We start from the raw sequence: 23,757 nt of genomic DNA on the forward strand, positions 1-23,757 counted from the left end.
TATAATTAAGTAAAAGTAATGAATAGCTTGGCCTACAATATAATCATAATGATACTTTATCATTTTAGTTTTTCATAAAATACCTGGGTACAAACTGACATTGGTAAAATGAGTATTAATTTCTGGCAATTACATAATACACGGTTGGGAGAGAGATGTAATTTAATTTGTGTAGCTTTTAATGAAAAAAATCATAATTAAATTAGTTTCGTTCAACACGACTGTGAGAAATCACGATACGGTAAAAATAATATCCCTACTTATTGCATTGAGAAAATATGCTCGCACTTATCTGTATATATATATATATTGTATATGTACATAATCAAATAACTAAACTAAATTTCATAAAAAAACGAGAGTTATCGTAATAAAATCTTCACGTCCTCATTCATCTTCGCTCGTTATCTTTTCAATGATTTTTACCTGAAAATAGCCAATCGCATCGAATCTAAAACACAAGTCCAGGATTTCAGTTATAACTTACACATTTTGGCCAATTTTATCAAGTGCAATATTTAAAATTTGTTCGTAAATTAGCTAATTGATGTCATTGTAGACAAAGAACTAAAACTTGACAAAATTGTGATAAGCATGGACAGAGTACGAGAATATCGGAACAATATCACATACAGCATTCGAAAACCAGACGAGGGCAATCGAGACTAACAAATCAGGGACTGAAATTATACAATAAACTACCAGACAAAACTAAACAAAAGACTCAGACAACCATTTCAAAAGATGTAAAAAATATTATCATCAACAGAGTATGAAATAAAATTAAAAAATTGTTAAATGAATCCATAAGGGTTTATAAATTAATTTCAAATATTTTATTTTCTAAAAATCAATATTATTATTGTTATTTCAATATCTTGTAAATGCTAAGAATGTATAAAATTCAAAGTATCTTCGTCGGGAACTGGTAATTAAACATGTTTAAAAATATATATATACATATTCTATTTTTCATACGGAAGACTTGATTTTACTTTGTAGATAAAATTGAAGATAAATTTTTCTTCCTATAAGAATACGGACCCTAGTGAGGTTAGTGTCCATCGATTATGGCTCAGCCCGTTACAGGATGGAGATTTTGGTGAATGAATTATAAGCAGTTTTATATTGATACTGAAAGACAATAAACATTACTATTACGAAAAAGCGGTTTAGCCCTATATGAGCTTTTGACTTTACTGCGATCTGTGTAGATCTATCTATTTTAACAGGTTCCACACAAGCCCAGGTCTTAAGTTTTAAATAAAAATATTTATATTTAAAAAAAGAGCCTGGCTACCGATTGAAGGGCGAGTGTTCTCATATTGCTTAATCTTCCCCTTTAAGCCCAGTTCCTTTAAGTATCCAGCTATAAGGAAGACGGCGAGCGCTCCAACATCCTCGGAATTAATCAGTGGTCCCCCAAGATGCGGTTTCTTTTGTGATATTAAAAATCAAAGTAACTGTAGGGTACATAGTCCATATTAGATGACACACACGTGGTAAATTAGTTCACCTGAAGTAGACTAATGACCGACGATACAGTGTCATTATTTCTATCGAATGCAATACATTCGTAAAATGCAACTCTTATAGTATTGCACGTTAAACCGGGAGCATTGTTCTGCAGTACATTCACATTGCCCCTACCATGAAAAATTGAACTACAAAGGAACGTCGTCTATAAAGAGACCACAGGACGCAGCCAACGTCAGTCAGCCCGTTCAGCCAGTCAGCCCAACAAGTTCATTTCACTAAAGTTTAATTTAATCCAGCTTGACGAAATCACTCAGTTCCAGCATGTAGCCCAAGTGCAGTCTCTTCAACCCATCATCGCCGATACGCTCGTGCTACACAACCAAGTGCTGTATCTTATTCTTATTCGCCATGTAATAAATACGCATTAAACAGCAACCTCGTATCTTATCTGTCAATCTCTAGCTGGGGTAGGAACTCCAACCCTCAACGACCTAATTGCTACACAACAAAGCAAAGGAAGTTATCGAAAACGAGGAAAATACGGATATATACTCGTAAATAAATCGTTGATTACGAACCTGTCTGACTTGCTTGAATTGTTCCTCGAAGCTCCACGTCTGCTGCGAGCTGGTAGATCCCTCGGAGCTGCTGGAAGAGGCGGAACCGCCCTGCGCCCCAGCCAGGGGGGCGGCCAGGGGGCCGGGCGCGGGCGGCGCCAGGAACGGGCCCGGGTGCTGGAAGGGGAAGCCCATGGGCAGCGAGAAGGGCGCGCCCGGGGGGCCTAGCAGGCCGCCGCCGCCCACCTGCGGCAGGCTGCTCAGCGGGGTATTCTGAGCCAGGGAGGCGAGTGAGGACAGGTGTGGGTGAAGGGAGTTCTTCAGGCTCTCGAAATCGTCACGCCCCTGAAAAGAATTAATCGAACCGTTGTTTTTCGGAAATTTTACAGAAAATCAATATCGACGGTGGAAAGAAAAAGGTACCAAGCGACATGTAGCAAGTTGCTAAATAAATAAAATATTTTTTTTAATCAATAACTAACTAACTAACCATCACGCCATTTCCCCGGAGGGGTAGGCAGAGAGGATAGAACGTCACACCACTCTGTCCTGGCACACTTCCTTTGCTTCCTTCACATTCATACATCTTCTCATGCACGCACGTCGATTATTCCGACTTTTCACATGACCACTTTCAAGAATTTGTTGTACTTGATCATGCCATGTCTTTCTCGGCCTTCCTCGACTTCTACAACCAGACACATTCGCATCATAAATCTTTTTAGCCGTTCTTTCATCATTCATTCGCTCCACATGACCGAACCATCGCAAAAGACCTTTCTTAATTTTGTCGATAATGCTTAACTCAGCCTTGCATTCTGCTCTAATTTCGACATTAGGGCACCTATCATACATTGTTTTTCCGCACATTCGCCTGAGGGATCGCATTTCAACAGCATTCAGTCTACTTTCGTCCCTTTTTTTCCAACTCCATGCTTCGCTTCCATACATTAGGGTTTGTACCAGAACTCCATTATGAACTGCTAATTTAGCCTCTTGCGATAGACACTTATTTGCTACGACAGACTTTGTCTTTTTCTAATCAATAACAATACAAAAATCCCCAAATTACTCAAAAGGATGCCTTACCGCGGTAGATTAAAAACACTAGGACTTACATCAGTGGGAGAACGACAGAAGAGGGGAGACTTAATAGAAACTTAAAGGGTACCCAATAAGTACTATGACTGCCCCCTGCATGAGATGTATCAATTAAATCCCAACGCAAATTTACGGCGTCAACTGGAAGCTCTATCGTCTCCAATTTCACCTCAATCCCAAGGAAAACTTATATTTTAGCACGGTAGTTTCAGACTGGAATACATTGCCAAGCCTAGTTGTCCATTCCGTTTCGGTCGACCAGTTCAAAAACCGTTTGGATACTTTTTTTAAGGAAGAAGAACGCAGACAAAAAAACAGAAGATGAGATATAGGAGCATCAACAAAGGCGGCCTGCCTATAACGAATAATAATATGAATAAAAAAATTTACAATTTATATAAGAATCCCGCCAAAATAACACTTATGAGATTTTTGTCGATTAAAAAAAATCTCTTCTGTAAAGTTGCTACAAGTAGCTTATTAACGTTTTCCTTTCCACCGTCGATATGCATCTTCTTTTTCAAACATCAATATGTTGTGAGACCATTCCAAAATAAGTTTAAAATATTTTAACATTTAGTGGAACGGAAGGCCGGTTGACAACTGTCAACAGGCCGGCTTCTCCTGAAGAGTTTCCTCTCCACATGATCAAATGCTGAGAAGTACCTAATTGGCCCACATTAGAATATCCTTCCTAATTCCAACAGTTTAGCTAAAAAATGTAATACAATAGCAGAAAAATCCTATTTTTGAAATATAAACCTTGTATATTATAAGCAAGGTAAAAAAGAATGCAACTCCCATATAAAAATATAAAAAAACAAAGACGGAGAACATTATCAAGAGGGTTATATTGAAATCCAGGCGCTTAAAGGGATTACGACTTTTCATCGGCTGATTTAAGTTATAAACAATAGACAAAACAAAAGAAATTCTTAGGGAAACTATAGGCCATGTTTTGTACAAGCGTCTGGCAGTCATTATGAAAAAATATATTAAACCTGCACAAAAAATACTGATCCTCTGTATAGGTGGTAAATACGCGTTTGTTGTAATATCACATACCTTTTCTGGACGGTGCAGTCGCAGTCTGTCCAGCAGGTCCCTGTGCTCCAGGGTACCGCGGCCCTCGTCACTGCTGTCCTCCGCCTCGGGCTCCCCTTCGGAGATCTCTCCTTCTCCCTCGCCCTCGTCGTGGTGCGACTGCAAAGAGGAAAAGAGATAAACGTTAATTCCACGCAAGTGACAACGAGAGGAATTAATTAAATTATGATATGCGAAGGTTGGTAAACACGCAATCGTCATTAAAAATGAGGGAGATAAATAAAAGTTTGAAGAATGTTGAATTAACAGTTAATGTTTATGAAATAAAATAATGAACAATTTAATTCGATAGTAACATTAGTCATTTAAAAAAAATATATAATGAGTTTTGATAACGCTATTAAAACCGTGTACTAAAAAAACTATTGGTTTCGTAAAAAGCTCAGTAATGGTCATTTTTTTTGTTTCTGGCTAAAATTACTAAGAACGGTAAAAGCCATAATATAAAATAAACAATCTCGTATAAAATTTACGTAAAATTAGTAAAAGTACAAACAAGAAGGCATCTTCAGGACTGGTGACCGTGGAACCAGTCCTAAAAATGTCTTCTTGGGCGAAAGCGCTCGTTGGTTAAATTAAATAAAAGTGAAACAAAACCATGAAGTTTAATTGATAATTTTATCAAAATCATAAACTATGGAGTTTTATCAAGAAATATCTACATAAAACAGCAATATACCTACATTACATTTATATTTTTTTGTAAAGCTGGTAAATTATTTGTACCATTTTTTGCTAATAAACGCTCTATTGCGGTACTGAAATTAAAACAAATTATCTCAAAAATGCACACCACCAGATCACCAGGTAAAACATGCAATATCTGTGGATTTTCCTCTACGGTCATCCTGAGGAAGACTCTTTGGATAACTCAATGCTCAAAAATCCTGCAGAGAAACAGCCTAAATGAAAGCGACACACAGAACCGAATAATATACGGCCTAAGACCGAGAAGAACAGACCCCAACAGCCTACCTTGGCAATGAAATGCTATCTAATCTCAACGCGATCTCAATGGTAGGGTTGAAATCAAGTTAAAAGGAGTACTTCGTAGAGATTCAATTTACTCAATACATGTACATGATTGTAGTCTACCTTCATTGTGGCGTCTGGTAGATAGAATTATTTTGTAAATTCTAAAATCGTCAAACTACACCGGCTCAGAAACGAGTATAGAGAAATTGATATATTTCATTTTCCATTGTCAGTTTTCAGATTACGAGTAAAATTGCTTACGGCAATAAAATCAAAATGTAAGAAACTTTTAAACATTATTCGAATGCTATAAAAAATCACTTTTGACTTTGTGTGTCTACTTTAATTTTAATTTAATTTTGTACCTGTCATGTAAAAACCCTCTATAATAAATAAATGATAGTTACCACCGATTAAAATGACTAATTCAATTATTTAAACATCCGTAATTCAACCATCATCGTGTTAATATTTTATGTCGACACCAGCTCCAGTCAAATTAAACATGAAAATTGAAAAATTTCATTTTCTAAGTTCCAAAAAATCATAATTTCCTTTCTGCACCTAATGGTGCATAGGTCACTAAATAGGTACACCAATCGCAGCATATCTTGATTGAAATTTGTTACATGAAGGTAAGGTGATGAGTCTAACCCTTTAGGTGGCAGTCCAGGGACTATGAAATATTCTAGTGTAAAAAACCTTTTTAAATAAATATCTCATGTCAATCATGTCGGGAATCGAACCCGAGACATCTCCTATGGTAAACCGATGCACTGACCATTACACCATATTTTAACAAGACCGTAATGATTTGTAAGTACAATAAATTTTGTTATAAGTAGAGAGCTGAATTTAACTACTGCGCGAAACACAAAACAAACCACGCAGTCTACAAGTAATTTCGCCAAACGTTTTTCGATTCGATAAAAATATAGACTTAGTCACGAATAAAAATACAGAAAGGAGGCCCGAGGAACGCACATCTCGTGAGAGAGAAAGGAAAAGAGAAAGATAGTCGCCAAAGGATAAAGAATAAAGGATCTTTAAACTGTTTGGCATTGAATTATTCGGTAGCCCTTAGAAGCAGTCGCTCGCCTTGCTCTGACATGCCATGTCAGATATACTCGCATAAGTTGGGCGAATGTCACGCGATCGACGCAATCTTATCAGAGGCGGATCTAACGAGGAACTAATATTACTATTTTAATTCAGATTTATGTCATAATAACTCAGATCAGTTCTGTTCACACATCATAGAAAATTACGTCATATTAGGTAATAATGATTGTTTTTTATTGTGAAAATGGACTTAAAATTGTATTTTTTCTACCGACCGGTTTCAAAGCTACACAAGCTTTTTTAGAAGAATTTATCTCCACCATAAAACATTCACTTTTTTGCATTTTTTTTCTTAAAATGAACACATTACATGTATTGGTTTTTGACCATTACATTTAGACTGTATATTACTGTAGCATGTCCAATTGCTAAAGCACACACCCATGTACTTGTACAAAAATTAAAAGCATTAAAACTAAATGCCACGAGTCTTCTGAGTGAACGAATAATATTTACTAATTCGCCTCCTTCATCAATTTCCATACCACATTCCCGCCGATCGTGATTCTCTCCTTGTTTCCTTTACATTTTATACCTTATTTTCAATGTCTGCGTATTTCATAATTGTTTTGCATTTGTTTTATTCGCCAATATGAATGAACTAATAAAATGTAATCCGACAAAACTTTGCAATAAAAAACTGCGTTCTACTGCGATGTAAACAATACTTTTAAAACTATTTTTATGGACATTACCACCAAGGTAAAATGTAACATTATAAATATATACGTTTTAACTGAGGTACTCGAATGATACGTTTAGTTGACTTCCTCACAACTTCACAATACAGTTTCCCTCGTTTTTGATTTCATGTTTTATTTTTCATAATTCGTATAACAATAAATTTGAATATTATTTTTGCAAATGATGATATTTTTATTACACTAATATTTAACGCCCAAAAGTATCACAACCAGTGTCGTTAGCGTTGCGTTGACGAATGTAAGTGCATAAAAAAAACGTGATATCAAAACGTACACCTAAAACGTTTCTTAAGATAAAAATATTAAAGATTAGATACTTATGTAGGTATGATAAAAGTTTAGGAATTTTTTCATCAAGATTATTTTTTGACAAACTTTACAATTATAACAATAAAAATACGTATATAGCTTTATTCCACTTTTATTTATAAATTTTTATTAGTAACCGGGTTTCGTTGGGACCGACATCGTCAGACTGGTGGGAGACTAAACAAATTTCTATGTTATATACAAGTCCAATCAGGGGTTGTAAATCATGATTTTATATAATTATGGAAATAAAAGAGTTTAAATTAAAATTATTTAAGTATAAGGTAATAACGATTGTCTGAATTTAAGTTTTCTTTGAATATATATAATAAAAACGGTAAAAATTTTAAAAATTTTGTAAAGTTTTATAATGAAAATGTATTTAAATTACACGTATTTAAATTTAATTAAAACTATAACAGGGGTCGCTGGTAGGTAGTTCCATCGACAGCTATGTCTCCGGGCCCGGGGGTAATTAAGTGATTCTCTGAAAGCAAATATTCCCGGCAGTTAATTCTTATGGAGTAGTTTCATTGTTTGTATTTTAATGGATACAATAATGGGGAATGAACGTGTGTTACCTGATCGTTTAATATTATTTTTTCGGGGCAATTCTTTAAACGGTTTATTTCTAAAATTTTATGTTTGTCTAATTTTTGACCTTTGCTGCATGTGTGAAGGAATTTAACATTTGTAATTTTATCAAAAACATGGTTTGACTTTACATTAATAAAAAGCACAGCCTAAAAAGCCTTAATAAATTCATGGATATTTAAACGAGTGTAATTTTGAATGAATAAATAAATGTTGGTTACATGTAAAGGAAAGTTAACTTACCTAACTCATGTTATATAAAACAATGTTCTTTTCAATTTCTTAGTTCTTCAAAGCGATCCTGGAACCTTGAAGTGTTACTAAGACGTCGAGTGTACCATCCTCCGTTATTATTTTTTGACGAATCAAAGGCTAGTGGAAAAGTTAACCGATTTATCGGCCGATTCGAAGATTTGTTTGCATTTTACTGTATTTATAAGACTGGTCTCTTTATAGTTTCACTCGGTACGATAGCACGTCGCTGTTATTATTATACACTATAATATGCATCGTATTACGTAGGAACGGAATCGACGCGACACGTCATATCGGGATCAATTACAGCAGTCATAAATTCAAGAGATGGTATCGCCGCGCCGCGCACAATGCTGGGGTAAGTTGGCGGCACGACCTACCAAGTAACGACTCTCCCATTGATATCAATAAATGAAAGCCGGTGAAAGGAGGAAAACTGCGCTGATCAAAACAATGATCAACGTTTTAGTTTTTTTTATTAATGAGGTAACCTCTGAGATCAACCAGTGGAAAGATAATTCGCTTTTTGTATTTTCAAATAGCAATATTTAATTTCCACAACTAAACAAAGATTAAAATGTCCATCAAATTGCATCACTTTTAAATTATCATAAGAATTAATTTTGTATTTTTGGCGTATATCTGTATTATAAATAAATACGGTCAACGCAAAGGAGCGCCATAATTTGAATTTGTGTAAATATACCTCAAATCTTTTTTTTAACCTATTTTAAGAATAATTTTATGGCTAAGGCTATACTAAGAAAAGTTAAATAATTTAGGCGTTTTTGTTAAAATGGAAAGAACAGGTTGCATAAAAAAGGGAACAAAACATCGCATACACCTAACTTGGTCCATTTTGACTAAAACGCAACCATTGCACAACTTTTTGTGGTGAAACTGACACTAAGAAGAATGATAAATTAGTTTTATTTTTAAAACATGTACCTTTTTGGATTAAAAGAAAAGAAAATTATTTACGTTCAATACAAGAATACTAAAATAAAATTCACACGAAGGTACATTATAACATTGTACAAATCAAGAAAAAAATTGTATCTACATATTCTTAGCAAAAACAACAAACATTCTACTATATTAATTTATGAACTAAGAAAAAAATCAAACATGTGAAGTGGTGTGGTATAGCAGAATAAATATTTGTATACGGTTATACAGATTCCTGAATGTGGGCAATGCCATTTCTACCATACCTTAGGAACCAATACGCTGAACCAAAAATACGAATTTAGCAAAATAGATATAAATAAATAAATACAATAATTAAGTTGCAATGATGTATTGTGTTTATTAAAGCAGGAAGTATATATTGTGTTTACCATAAACCTTGACGTAAATAATTTTAATGAAACAATGTGTGTGAGTATTTGAAATGAGGCATGCATTAAAACAAAATAATTAGTATCACGATTACGGAGAGCATTAACCCTTCACTCACATATTATTAAATACTAATTACACCGCGATAATTAATATGAAATGATATCATTTTAGCCGATTGAACATTTATTATCGTTCAACTCGGAACAATTAAAACTCCATTAGTTTCATCTCCAACTCAACAAGTTATAATCGCACTCGAATGCAATTAATATCACTGGTATTACTAGTTTATTAATTCATATTGATTTACTTTATGGACTGTACTCCAATATTGTGGAAATGTCTTAGACAATATGTCGAAAAATTGGTGATAGTAATTGGTAACTGTTATTGGCTCAGGAATCATCATGTAGCCAATAACAGATCAACCGATCTAAACAAGGAAGAAGAAGAAGAAATAACATATCATATCAGGTAGTGGTCTCGTGGCTGGTGTTGCAGACTCGCAGATCAGAGATCCGAGGTTCGAACCCCACTCTACTCTAACTTGATTTCCATTTTCTAATAGTGAGTTATTTACAACTCGTTGAAAATGGTCAAAAATTTAAATATTTGGGTAAATTATAAGAACGCTAATATTTCTTTTATCTGAAAAAAAAAACATGGCAGTGTCTGATTATTTTTATTATTACGAATAACTTATATCGTCGGCCTCGTGGTGTAATGGTCAGCGCATTTGCCTACCAGGCAAGTTCGATTGCCGACATGGTTGATATGAAATATTTATTAAAAAGGCTGTTTTCACACTAGAATACTTAAAAAAAACGACTCATATTGACTCGGAGATCAAATAATAAAACATGCAAAAGGCAAAAGAATATAATATTTATATTTTTGTGGAAAAACGTAAAAATGATAACTCCGTCAGTATATTTTTGTTGACATTAGAATATTTCATAGTCCCTGGACTGGTAAATAAAGCGTAAGATTGATTATCTTACCTTCATGTAACAAAAAAAGATCAAGATACGCTGCGATTGGTTTACCAATGCAGTGCCCTATGCATCATTAGATGCGAAAAGGTGATGATGATGATAATAACTTATATGGCGCTATTTTCTTAATATAATACCTCAAGGGCGCTGATAACTCTAATTCAAACAAATCCGTATAGTTATAAAATAAAAATATTTCTTCTTTAAAATTAGATGGAACGTAAAAGCTCATTCTAATGCATTTTCAAAGATGACTTTAAATCAATAAAATGGAAGATTTGTAAGGTAAATAATCCACAATACGAAGATTCTAAAAGCATGGCGTATGGATGATGGGTGGTCAAACAATATTGAGGTTTGTTCTGACTTATGCAAACGTTCCAATCGAGGAATCGAACCTTGCCTTTTTATATTTTGTTTGTATAGTCTCCTGTTCTGAGGGAATGTGTAAGAACTAAAAACACTATAGTGGCGGCAATGGCATTTCTGATTTCAGGCTTCGAATCATAACAACGTCCCATAAGTTTTAATTTTGACTTTTAATTTAATTTTATCGTTCAATCTTTTATATTTTCCAGATTTCCAATAAACCAGTTGATCTCATTTATTTTTACAACATTGCGATAGTTTGTTTGCGATATATAACTACTTTATCATTCTCGTTATTCAAATAAATATTATTGTAATAAATAATTACGTAAAAAAAAAACGGTAGTGACTGAGCTAAAAAAGAGGACACAAGTCTTTATAAACAGGCGCAGAAAAGGGGAGGCACTTTTTATTTTTTTTAAATGAAATATTTGCAATTGTATTATATCGACGAGTTGTAAATAACTCACTATCAGAAAATGAGTATAATGTTGTAGTAGAGCGGGTTTCTTTCATTTTATGTATTCCAATGGAAAAACTTGACGGCCTCTCGTTGTAGTGGTCACCGCGATTGCCTGCCATACGAGAGGTCTCGGGTTCGATTCCAGACTTGGTTGACATGAAATAGTTTTTTTCAAAGGGTGTTTTTACACTAGAAAATTTTATAGTCCCTGGACTGGAACCTGAAGCGCAAGACATCACCTTACCTTCATGTTACGAAAATAAGCTAGATACGCTGCGATTGGTGTACCAATGCAGTGCCCTATGCATCATAAGGCGCGGAACGGGAGTGGTGATGATGAATGTAAGAACTCACTTCGCAAAAAATGGATGAAAAAGCTTCGATAACAGGGGGAGTCACTTTATATAAAAATTAAACAACTCAGATAGGGTAAAATTATTTCTCTCTTTTGTGTAAACACGACACTTTTACGTGTTGTGAAGTATTAATATTTGCTTTATACATTCTTGGTCAACGCTCGCGGGCATATAGGAAGATCAAATAACAGTCGACTGCGGTCAATCTGGTCTACATGATAACTTTCCTTATTTTGTGTAATCATTATGCACTCTATTATCTAACTAGTATGATAGACATTTGACTGAAACGCTTTATAGAAAGACGGGAATTTGAAAATGTAATATTCAGTCAGTCGTTTTCTATTTTTTTAATGGTATTTGTGCGGTTTTTAGAATTTACCAAAATATGTCGATTTTGGGGGTTATATTTAAGACTGTAGTCTGGTAAAAAGCTCGCAAAATTAGGAAATCATACGTTTTTTCATTTGAAAACTAATGTTTTTTTTAAATCGCGCAATAATAAAAAAACATAAATTAGATAAAAACAATATTTTTTAAAGGTATTTCTGTTAAAAAATATACTTAAAAGTTTTATGTAACTAAAATATAATTACTTTTAGACCGGCAGATTACGCCATTTCAAATTTAGACAAAACTTATGTATCTGGGATCTCAATAAAGACTAAGTATTGAACTAAAATTTAATATATAATTTAAAGATAATAAATTGAACAATTGGCCGAAGCGAAATTTTATTTTTTTTGTTTTTGAAAAGAAATACAAGCATTTTAAATCAAATGCATTTTTGTGACATTTTCCTTTATTTCTACGTAAAATTATGCCTTCGATAGTAAAAACTTTTTTTTATAGAATTGTATTCTTTTTATTTTAAAAAAGAAGATAATTCTGGTTGTAATATTTAATTTATAACAACATCTTATTAACGTTTTTATGACCTTTAGACCTGCCCTTATCGTTTTCGGTAATTATTTGTAAACGTATTTTTAGGCACAAAATTTAATCATTGTTTATAATATTGCCTTCCTGTCGCTAACTCTTTTGGGTTACACTGTCCAAATTATAAATAAGCAAAAGCCACTAAACTAAACCAAATTTTAGTCACCTTGCCACATCAATAACCTTCCAGATATATGAAAATGTATCTGAAAGAAAAAGTTACTAATGGAACTCGTAAAAAAAGACACACAAAATGGTGTTATGTGCATAAAAATCCGAATCGTTGTTCTCCAAACTTTCGAATTGCGATTTTTCGAAAAGGCGTTTTTTGGATTAGTGACTTTCGCCTAAACGGCGACGACACTTAATAATAATATTACAGTATGATAAATAAATAAAAATATTATTGAGTAAAGAAAAGAGACGATCGAGTTATGAGCAGGGTAGAGGTAATACGTTTACGACAAAGTTTTCCGATCAATTATTAATTTATTTTCGGATTACTTTATTGTGGATAACTTATATAGCGCCATTTTCGTAATAAAATACCTCAAGGGCGCTTTACATGGTGATTCTACTGTTAAGTTAATTTAATTGAAGCTTTAAATTTGTAATTTGATTAAAATAATTTATTTTGTTGTCACGTGCTACGGATTTATTCAAATGATTTAGAGAACAAGTGGGTTTTAAGTTTTTTCCGAAACATCACTTCACTTTCACAGCCTCGCACCTCTGCTGGGAGAGCATTCCATGCCATAGGGCCTGCGACCGCAAATGCGCGCTCACCAAATTTAGTGCGCTGTTTGCGTAGAGGTATAATAACTTTTCCTCTCGCCGTAGACGTAGCTGATCTAAGCGTGAGACGCCTGTCAGCTAGTTCATCTGGAATGCATAGTTCCCTTAGATATTCCGGAGCCGAGTTGTGCAGTGACTTATACATAAGCCAACAGAGTTTGTATTCGACCCTCTGTGGAAAACGTAGCCAGTGTAGTTCCCGAAGTAGTGGAGTGATATGACTGAACTTAGAGATTCCGAAAATAAGTCTCGCTGCGGCATTCAATACAGATTGTAGGCGAGTCATTTTGTTCATTGGTAGACCTGCATAGATACCATTACAATAATCGACTCTAGACACTACAAACGCATTTATTAATTGACGGGCGGCATCAACCGGCAAATTTTTGCGTATGCATTTAATTTGTCTCAGCTGGTAGAAGCATGAACTTATCGTTCTACTAATTTGAGCGTCAAGAGATAGGTCAGAATTGAGTAAAACTCCCAGTAGTTTAACGGTGGGTAGAACGGCACTCCCTACATTGGGTAGAGCCGTATCCTGGATCTGTCGATTCTGTCGTCTGGCTGAAGCCACCCACAGTTGTTCAGTTTTTGATGGGTTTAATGTTAGTCTGTTTTCAGCCATCCAGTTTCCTATTTTCTTGATGCATCCATCAATTAAATTGACAAGCACACTTCTCTCGCCTGGTTTGCAATAAAAATAAATCTGCGTATCATCTGCATAGCAGTGCGACCACAATCCACATTCTTTGATAATGTTCTCTATATCTTTAGTGTAAAGGAGATAGAGAAGTGGTCCGAGTACTGACCCTTGAGGCACTCCTGTAGACACCCGAAAGTTGGTTGAGCTTTTACCCTGGAACACGACTGCATATTCTCTTTTATTAAGATATGAACTGAACCACATATGTGCCTGATCACGGATACCATAAGTTTTCTCCAGACGTTCAAGCAAAATATTATGGTCTACAGTATCAAATGCAGCACTCATGTCCAGAAGAGCCATCAACACCAGATTACCAGAGTCCACCGACGTTATAATGTCAGACAGTACTCTTATCACTCCCGTCTCCGTGGAATGAAAACGTCGGTATGCCGATTGCCTTACCGAAAATAAAGAATTCCGCTCGATATAGTTAACGAGCCTGTGAGAAACTATTTTTTCTAGTATTTTTGATACGATGGGAAGATTTGAAATAGGGCGAAAACTGGAAAGATCTTCCACATCTAGTTGGGAATTTTTTAAAAGTGGAGTTACATTTGCTTTTTTTATGGCTCTCGGAACAATGCTGCGCTCCATGGATGTATTAAATAAATCTGTTAAAAATGGAGCTAATACGTTAATGCATTTTTTCAAAAGCCATGTTGGCATCGGATCTAATATACATTGTTTGTTACTTTAAACATGAATTACATTGGTAATAAATATTTCATTGTGTAATCAATAAATAAAAATTACATAAATCTTCATAGTTAACAGTATTAATATTATTGTTGGAATTTTCAAATGCCAATTAAACCTAGAAGGTTAAATTCCTTTGTGATAATTTAATGATTATAGTAACCGAGTGTTTATAGACTTTAAATGCAACATTTAATTCTGCCGGATGATTTCATAAGATGATGATTATTGCTGTAATTATTGTGAAATATTATCGATCTTTTTACTTAGTATATACCGTAAAATGGGGCTATTTGGAATCACGAGGCTATTCGAAATATATACATATTATTTAAAAAACCTCACTACCATAAATAACGATTCATTAAAGCTATTTTTTCATCACCGCTTATACTTTGTTTTTTTGTTTTTGGTTGTCACTGTCCTGCCACCTAAGTGTTTTCGGGTCTATTTATATACTTTTTTCGTTTTTTAAAAATTAATTTCTGAAATTCTGACAAAATTTTCACCGTCTAACTTTCTGGTATACCTGAAATATTCATCAAATAATTACAATTCTTATTTTTTATTGTAATTATATATTGTGTCGTTATAATTAATTAGTTTTTCAAACAACAATCGCTCTTCAATTTACGTTTAAACGTTATGTAATCTACGGTGGTGCTATTTGAAACAAACTTTGAGGTTATTTAGAACATGTCCCTGAGTGAACTGAGTGATTTTTTTTTTATTTGAATATAAGTGGTGTTCCAAATAACTCCCCGTATTTAATGTTCCAAAAACCCAACTCACCAAAATATAGATTTGATTGAATATTGGTAGTGTTTCAAATGGACGCCGTATTAGGAAAATAATTCATTTTTGTGATTGTTTCAGTAAATTTGAATATAAAATGGTGCGGTAGTATCAAAAGACATACTTCATACCTGGAAGGCTTGCATTTCCAGAAGGATTCTTTCGGAAGGGCTTTCAGCTGCTCTGTCATGGCCCTCTCAATATCGGGAATGGTTTAAAAGGGGTTTTTCTTTAAACACGGTTTTTATATTTGGGATGATTGAAATAGTTGAATTGATATTCACAATTAAGTTCAATGAAAACGGTCTTGCAAAAATTTATTCCAAATAGCCTCACAGTAGCAACTTAAAAGGGCCCTTTTTTTTTTCTTCCAAGATTTAGAGCAGAAAGGGGAAATATCACGTTTTTTTAAAAAAACAGTTTAAAGGTGATAAGTGTCTACGAAATACTTATCAATTTTTGTAATTTTGAATTCCATCAAAACGGGAATTGCATTGGCCATGCCTCCTACTACGTCACGATTCATGTTAATTTTGAACTTTCTTCCTAACCTTTCAAATGTTTATAGAACACCGTCACGGATCTTGACGTGACAATTATCAATGCCAAACATGTCGCGTTTTTCAGTGAGATATTTTTTTTATAATTTCTTTTTAAAGTTATGTACAAAAATATTTTTCCACAATATCCATATTGGTTTTGAAAATACAATTAATTATTCTGAATTAATTTTATATATTTTTATCGGTATTCGCAGAACCTATGGGATATTTCGCTTTTACATGATTAATTTTGATCTAATATTTTTCTCTTAGTTCTTGATTATTTGTATGATGTTTTCTCAAATTGAAATTCTATAGCTATTCTATAGTTTTGATGATAATCTATTATCTAAAAATTGTACCAAATAGCTCCATCTTACGGCACGCCATTGTTAATAAATACAATGTAAGGATGGAAATACCTACCTTACATTGTAAACAAAGATCAAAAGATTATTTTATAAATTCATAAACTTTGTAAGATTTCCTTAATAATAATTGTATGGTGACCTCCATAGGGTAATGGCTAATATACTTGACCCACGCACGGTAGGTACCGGGTTCGATTACCGACGAGAACACAAAACTAAATTATTTTTTTCGTAAGCCTAGGTGTTGTATGGTGTACTTCAATACTGTAATTAGGCTTGCTGGCTCGTTGTGGTGAAAAAAAAGCACAGAACACCCAGGCTAAAAAAAAACTTTTTTGTAATCTTAGCGGGAACCGAACGCAAAACCCTCCATGCGTGAGACAAGATCCTAATCCATTACACCGCGGGGGTCGCCCTCACATTATATATATATTACATATATCGTCGTGATCGTAAAATAACGACGGTTGTGCGAAAAACGCTTTTTTTGTCTTTCTTTTATATTTGATCTCCAAGAGGTTTAATAAAGGCTTTATATTTCAGATTTGATAAAAATAATATATTAATAACTAACCCAAGTATCAAAGAATATGCTTTTGTACTTATCAAGTTGTGACAATAAGTGTCAAAAATGAATTTAACCCGCTTTATGCAAATATAAAGATGAGTCGTTGTTCTACAATTATGACGATATGTATCAGTATTATATTACATAACAAATTAATACAGTCGTGTACATAGTTTAGTGGGTTAGTAGTTATAAAAAAATATTTACTACATTCAGGACCTTACTAATTAGATTTTTTTATACCAATGAATAACTAAAAAACACAGAAATTATTATTTATTTATTCATATTTTTCTCTTACAAACTATAATTAATAATAAAAATAATGTGACCTCACTGGGGTTACCCGTGCCGAGGACACTTATATATTTGTGGTGATATACTCATGTGTCTGTGTCAACTAATTGCTAGTCCCATTTCAACACAGGACTTTTAGTCCCTTAGAGTTGGGACTTGTGTCTCAAATAATGTACAATAAACTTATGTTTGTAAATAAATAAATAATTTTAAAAAATAGTATCTTAAATATTTTAGTTATTGTATTATATATATAAACAAAGTAATCAAAAATACATGTCGTCGCGTCGGAACAAATATAATATAATAAAATCACAGAAATGGTGTAAGCATTCAGTTTCTACGATATGATGCTGACGGTGCGATGGTGATGGTACCCGCGTATTGCACAGCTAGACATCAACGCGCGAGGGCAAGCAAGCCCTAAACCCGAGAACGAGTATCCAAGTACCGATATTCATGTACCAAAGCGTTGGAAATCGACCGTTCCCTCGCCCATTGGAATTGTTCCACCAATATTTGACTTTCTCACGAGCGGGCGACACTTTCCGTGTCACTTCATTAGGTACACTATCTGATAATTATTATTGTGGCTACATTAAACAACGTTAGTAAGGTGCTTTACCTAGAAGATGTGATATAAGGTTTAATGCGTATATTGTGAGGGGAAATCGTAAAGAGAATGAGACAGTTCCAGGAATCCATTCATCAGCACAATATTATAGTCAACTTACAAATAATAAATGTAAGAGGAGAGCGATTTTCAATTTTTAACTTTAGACTTTAACATAAAATCTGTTAGACTTTTAATACACACAACTGTTTTATCTACTATGCACATTATATTTGCTTCAAATAATTCAGGCTTAAAAATATGTCTAATACAGCAATAGCAAGAAAGGTTTATGGATAATTCACTCTATCCGAACTTCCATGCTGAATTCATCTTGTAATATTTATTTTTTATTTTTAAACGTTAGTAAAACTGTAGAAATTACTAAAAAAAAAACTGTAGTAGAAATTGTGAAACGAAGTCCCTCTCTAAACACGAGTTTCGTGCTGCATTAGAAAGATAGACGTTAATGCTATCATGTAAAAAATATTATACATGTATTTATATTAAAAAAACTATAAAAACTTTTTTTATTAAATCATTAAAAATACATATTCAATAAAACACAAAAATTAAAAAGATTTTTTATATTCATTTCCGTCCAATAGGCATTAAAAGAAATTTAATTTAATGGACTTTATAAAAAGGTCAAGGTACACAATACATATAATTCACCGTGTATTCTACTTTACTTTTTGATTTATCGAAAGAAACATTACATAATTCCGATAAATAAACATTTTTGAGAGGCGTTTCTTTTGCGATACATGTAACTTACGAAACAATCCGATGGTTTAAATAAAAAGTAAATGATCGACAGTTCAACTAGCTACCGGTACACCCCTTACGACTATAATTTAATTTCGTTTTGAGATGCATGTCTCTGTCAACCACAAAAGCTTTTTGGGTCGCTGCCTTTTTTCCAATCAAATGTCCTATTCACACCGCGAAGCTTGGTGGGCACTCCAGAAAAGAAACTAGCGTTTTAAGTCGAGCATGTAGGAATCGCATTTACGTTAATTTATTTTCCAATCAATCTTCTGGAACGGATTCATTAGTATCTCAAGTAAAAGCACTTAAAAATCACCAATTCATGTGTGTCAAGAATTCTGTTAGTAAAATCTGCGCGGAATTATAATCAGCAGAATAGATTAGTGTGATATGTTAATTTATTCCATTCGCGAAGGAGAAAAGAGCATTAAGCATAAGTGTTTTCACACCGACTCATTACATTAATGAGACGTTAATAAGTTTTGAAAGCGACCCCTTATTACAAGATGAAGGCTATTACAAAAACTCGTTGAATCACATATTCAATAAACCGAAATAATCTTTATATTTGTTCAATAAACACCACGATTGATTTACACGTCGTGCAATTCACATTCCGCCGGATATGACAAATACAAAATGGCTAGCGTTTCCGCACTTAGGCTTGTGGGAAAATACCGCCAAAAATTATGTAAATATGTATCGAATTATATCAACAGCCAATTCAATATCTCTCGATCAAACAAAACCTAATGTACACAAAACAGAGAAAGAGTATCTACGATGAATTTACATATCTTCAAAGATGTGTGTATTGTGATTTATACGTGCGTTGCAAAGAAATTAGTATGAAAAGAAATACTGCGAGACGCCGCCATTTTTTATTGACTGTGATAATTAAATATTGTCACGATTAGTTTCGGTTCTGGTCACTGTTTATATTGGGACATGGCAATTTGAGGTCTTCAATAGTTGCGTGGTGCGTAAAATGTTCAATAATAACAATGCACAAAACGAAAAAATATAAGTAGCTAAAAACATAACAATAACAAATACGTATGGTAATAAAATGTTGGTAAATAATAATTATATAATATTACTCATACGATAAGTAACTTAATCTAGAATCACGCCTTAGCGTTATCGCGTAAATGGTTGAACATATCTAATTTTACAAATATTGATAGTATTGATACGATTATTAAATGTTTCAATAATTCTCTACATAATACACTTTGAGATAAAACGTAGGTGCATACTTGTATTAAATAATAATAATATAAATAAAATAGTAAATAAAATCTTTCCCTAAATATAATGTTGGTTAATTTTCGCAACGAATCTTACAGTTTGACGTACGTCAATCGATGAAGCAGGTGAATCATTTCCCCTTATAAATTAATTGGTTGGAAAAATTATTAATATTAGTACGTAAACGAGCCGTTCGCTTTCGCCATTTTTAGGCTGGTTTAACTCAAGAAATTCAATGCTTATTTTTATATTAAAACAACTGTAGTACCTACGACTTTTTTATAAAAACGGTCGAATGTCGTTTAAGCAATTACGCGGTACATTATTTATAACAATTAAATTCAGAGCAAAGAAATTAGATAATTGTGGTTGTTAGTAATATGAGCATTTTTTGTTGTAATAGTTAATTTATTTTTTCGATCCATAAAAAAAAATTACAATGAAATCCTATTTACTATATTTTTTAAATCCATTATGACAGGAGTAAAATAATATTATAGCTTCTCATAACACATTTTAGATTTACACTGGTTAAAAACCCAGAGAGAGTAAACTATAAGCTGTACTGGACAGTATTCAAATCCCTTCGTAAAACGGTAAGATGGTAATTAATGGTCAAATCTCAGTATTCGGTAAAATGCATGTCAAAGAAAATCTAATCTTAGGTCGGCATTTAATTCAGGCAGAAGAAAACTTGTCGAACTCTGACGCCGCCCAAACACTAGGTTCGAAGATCGTGCTTTTGCAGTAGTCGGCTTCTCTGCCTGGAACCAATTGTCAGTCAGTTCAGATCTAAACTGTAATGACACTTCATTATCTTCATTTTAAAATCATACAATTTAATAAGTAATTATGGCTTAGTAAGAATGTAAGTTAATAGTTTATAGAATGTAAGTTCATAGTAATATATCGAATTGTAAAGCGCCCTTGACGTGATTATTCACAAAAATGGCGCTATAAAAATCAGCCAATTATTGATATAAAAACATTTTTTCAATTTAAAATACGCCGTAGACGTAACTCTGTGAACCTAAATACGTGTGTTACTTACTTTTACAAGCCGTCAGAAATTTTCCCATGAAAAGTCGATCCGCGGAACTAAATCGTCATTCGTAGATTCAACTTGGGTGTTAGCTGTCGATCATCGTCAATGACCATTCCCTTTGTAGAATTATCAGGCGACACGACCGTTCTTAGGCAAATCTTACTGTAATATTCTATGTGTTTCTTTATATAGATATATATTTAATTATATATATATATATATATATATATAACGCCCAATGGGCATTTTTAAGGACATATGTATACATAGAAAATTACTAAAGAAGAAAGTAAAGAGAAACAATGGTATATATTAGACTCGGTAGAAGTGGAAGAGGGAGAGGGGTGTTTATGATTGATTCAGTGATCTAATGAAAGAAAACAACTTGTTATCAAAGAAATCAAGACTATTGGGTGTTAGCTGTCGATCATCGTCAATGACCATTCCCTTTGTAGAATTATCAGGCGACACGACCGTTCTTAGGCAAATCTTACTGTAATATTCTATGTGTTTCTTTATATAGATATATATTTAATTATATATATATATATATATAAACGCCCAATGGGCATTTTTAAGGACATATGTATACATAGAAAATTACTAAAAAAGAAAGTAAAGAGAAACAATGGTACATATTAGACTCGGTAGAAGTGGAAGAGGGAGAGGGGTGTTTATGATTGATTCAGTGATCTAATGAAAGAAAACAACTTGTTATCAAAGAAATCAAGACTAGTGTAAGATAAATAACCAGATAAAAAGGGTGATTACAGAAATGCAATATAAGCAATGAGTTTACTTCACCTGCAATGGGCTCATATTATGTATGTTTGGAAAATGTATACACACGGATTCTGTTGGTATGGTATTGTTGTTCTGAATGGCTATTTTAAAATGATGTTATTATTGACGTTAATATGCATAAAATGAATGATTTTTGGAGTGACGGTGTCGATGGCGAACAGATCGCGTGTCAAATGGGTGATTTATGTCAGTTTACGCAATCTTCATACTTAGATAGCACAAGAGCAAGAAGTGGAAGGTCGGGTCGCGGATTGGTCGGTTTGGGCGCAACAAAGTTGCAAATCGGCGCGGCGGAACGTTTAATTGTCGGGCTGCGGCTGCGGTTCGTGGCGCGGCCGCGGGTTTTATTGTTGCAATGCAATTACAATTGTATGGGGAATGTCTATTGCATTATTTATCGCTGGAACTTAGGTGTCGGCAGTTGGATGCATACGTCAAGGCATAACAGGTCGGGTGACCATTTATTTATTTAAAACTAATATTCATTTGCCGAACTGACTTCGTGATTTTCCTTGTTAAATTATATCAAATTAATTATATCTGCCGACCGTTTTCAGAATATTTAAATATTTTAATTCTTATTAAATAACAACAAACCTCAAAACGCATCATCTGCTAACTTATGTTTAGTGATTTTTCGTCCAGGCTACAAATTAACAGAAAATAAGAAAAAGATGTGGGTTGGTAGTAGGTATTAGATTGAAATATATTTTTAATAATTAAACAGTCAGTTATTGTTATCAAAGGTGTAATTATTTTTAATTAAGTGATTAGCGGAATCAGAAAAATAATTATAACTTAAAAGCCGTATGTGTTATTTTATTCTAGTAATTATATTTTCGCTTGTTTTATCAATATAGAAGCTGAGATTTTTACGTCTTTTAATAGTCATTTTCGGAAATCGTTCGGAAGATTGAATTTATTTAGTGATCTTACAGAATTTAAATATTTAGTAATATTATTTACTTATATATTTATTAAATATATGTATGTACATACATATTTATTACAGGGGATTTATATAACAATAGAGCATTTAAACATAAAAAGGGGTGTCCTCTGGTTAGGTTAGTCTCTATCAAACATGGCTCAGCCCGTTGCCCGACTAAGGTGGAGATTATTTTTGTTTTAAAGAAGTTCTTTACCAATATTCAAAGATCATTATATAAAAATAACTAAAACTACTTCATTTTTTAATAAATTACGGTTGAATTTATAATCAAACGATCATGTTGATACTAAGTATTAATCATAAAATAAACATTAAAAAATCGGGTTGTGGTCCTGTGTGTGGCTAGTGTCTCGGACTCACGGACAAAAGGTCCGTGGTTTGATTTCCACTCTACCCCTACTTGATTCCATTTTCTAATAGTGAGTTATTTACAACTCGTTGAAAATGGCCCTCAAAATTATAAATTTATGTAAATCATAAGAACGCAAATATTTATTTTTTTAAAGAAAAAAAACTGTGTATTGTGTACTCGTGGATCAACAAAGTTCGGAGCTTCAAATCTCACTCTACTACAACCTTTTGCTAATTTTTCAATAACATATTTTAGGAAATTGTCTGCAAATTAAAATATTCGGGTAAATAATACAATATTATTTTTCTTATTTTTTTGGCTCTTTCTAATGATTCTTGAAATTCCGTGTTGTGTAATATCTGTGTAAATTTTATTGTAATGTGTCATTGTTTAAAATTTTTTGATTATAATTTTGTATTTGGCTATGTCTAAGAAGTAAAAAATAGATCAAACAAATATTATACCACTAATGCAAAATATTTATTTTTAGAAAATAAGAGCTTATAAATTCATGACAAAAGTATGCATTTAAT

The 23,757-nt window shown here is 33.2% G+C and overlaps 1 protein-coding gene across 4 annotated transcripts in view; it reads right to left on the bottom strand.

The window, feature by feature from the left end:
* retn (retained) overlaps positions 1-23,757 on the bottom strand; it is a 348,336-nt gene that overhangs the window by 236,904 nt on the left and 87,675 nt on the right. For all 4 annotated transcript variants that reach the window (XM_088227703.1, XM_088227701.1, XM_088227702.1 and 1 more), the window contains 2 exons: positions 4,203-4,340; positions 2,058-2,381 (listed from right to left, as the gene is read on the bottom strand). In XM_088227703.1, coding sequence (XP_088083829.1) covers positions 2,058-2,381; positions 4,203-4,340 — 462 coding nt within the window. The remainder of the gene's footprint in view (positions 1-2,057; positions 2,382-4,202; positions 4,341-23,757) is intronic.

The sequence above is a fragment of the Micrasema longulum genome, unplaced genomic scaffold (assembly GCF_059751315.1).
Source record: "Micrasema longulum isolate JH-2025_06_02 unplaced genomic scaffold, ASM5975131v1 h1tg000529l, whole genome shotgun sequence".
Taxonomy (NCBI): Eukaryota; Metazoa; Arthropoda; class Insecta; order Trichoptera; family Brachycentridae; genus Micrasema; species Micrasema longulum.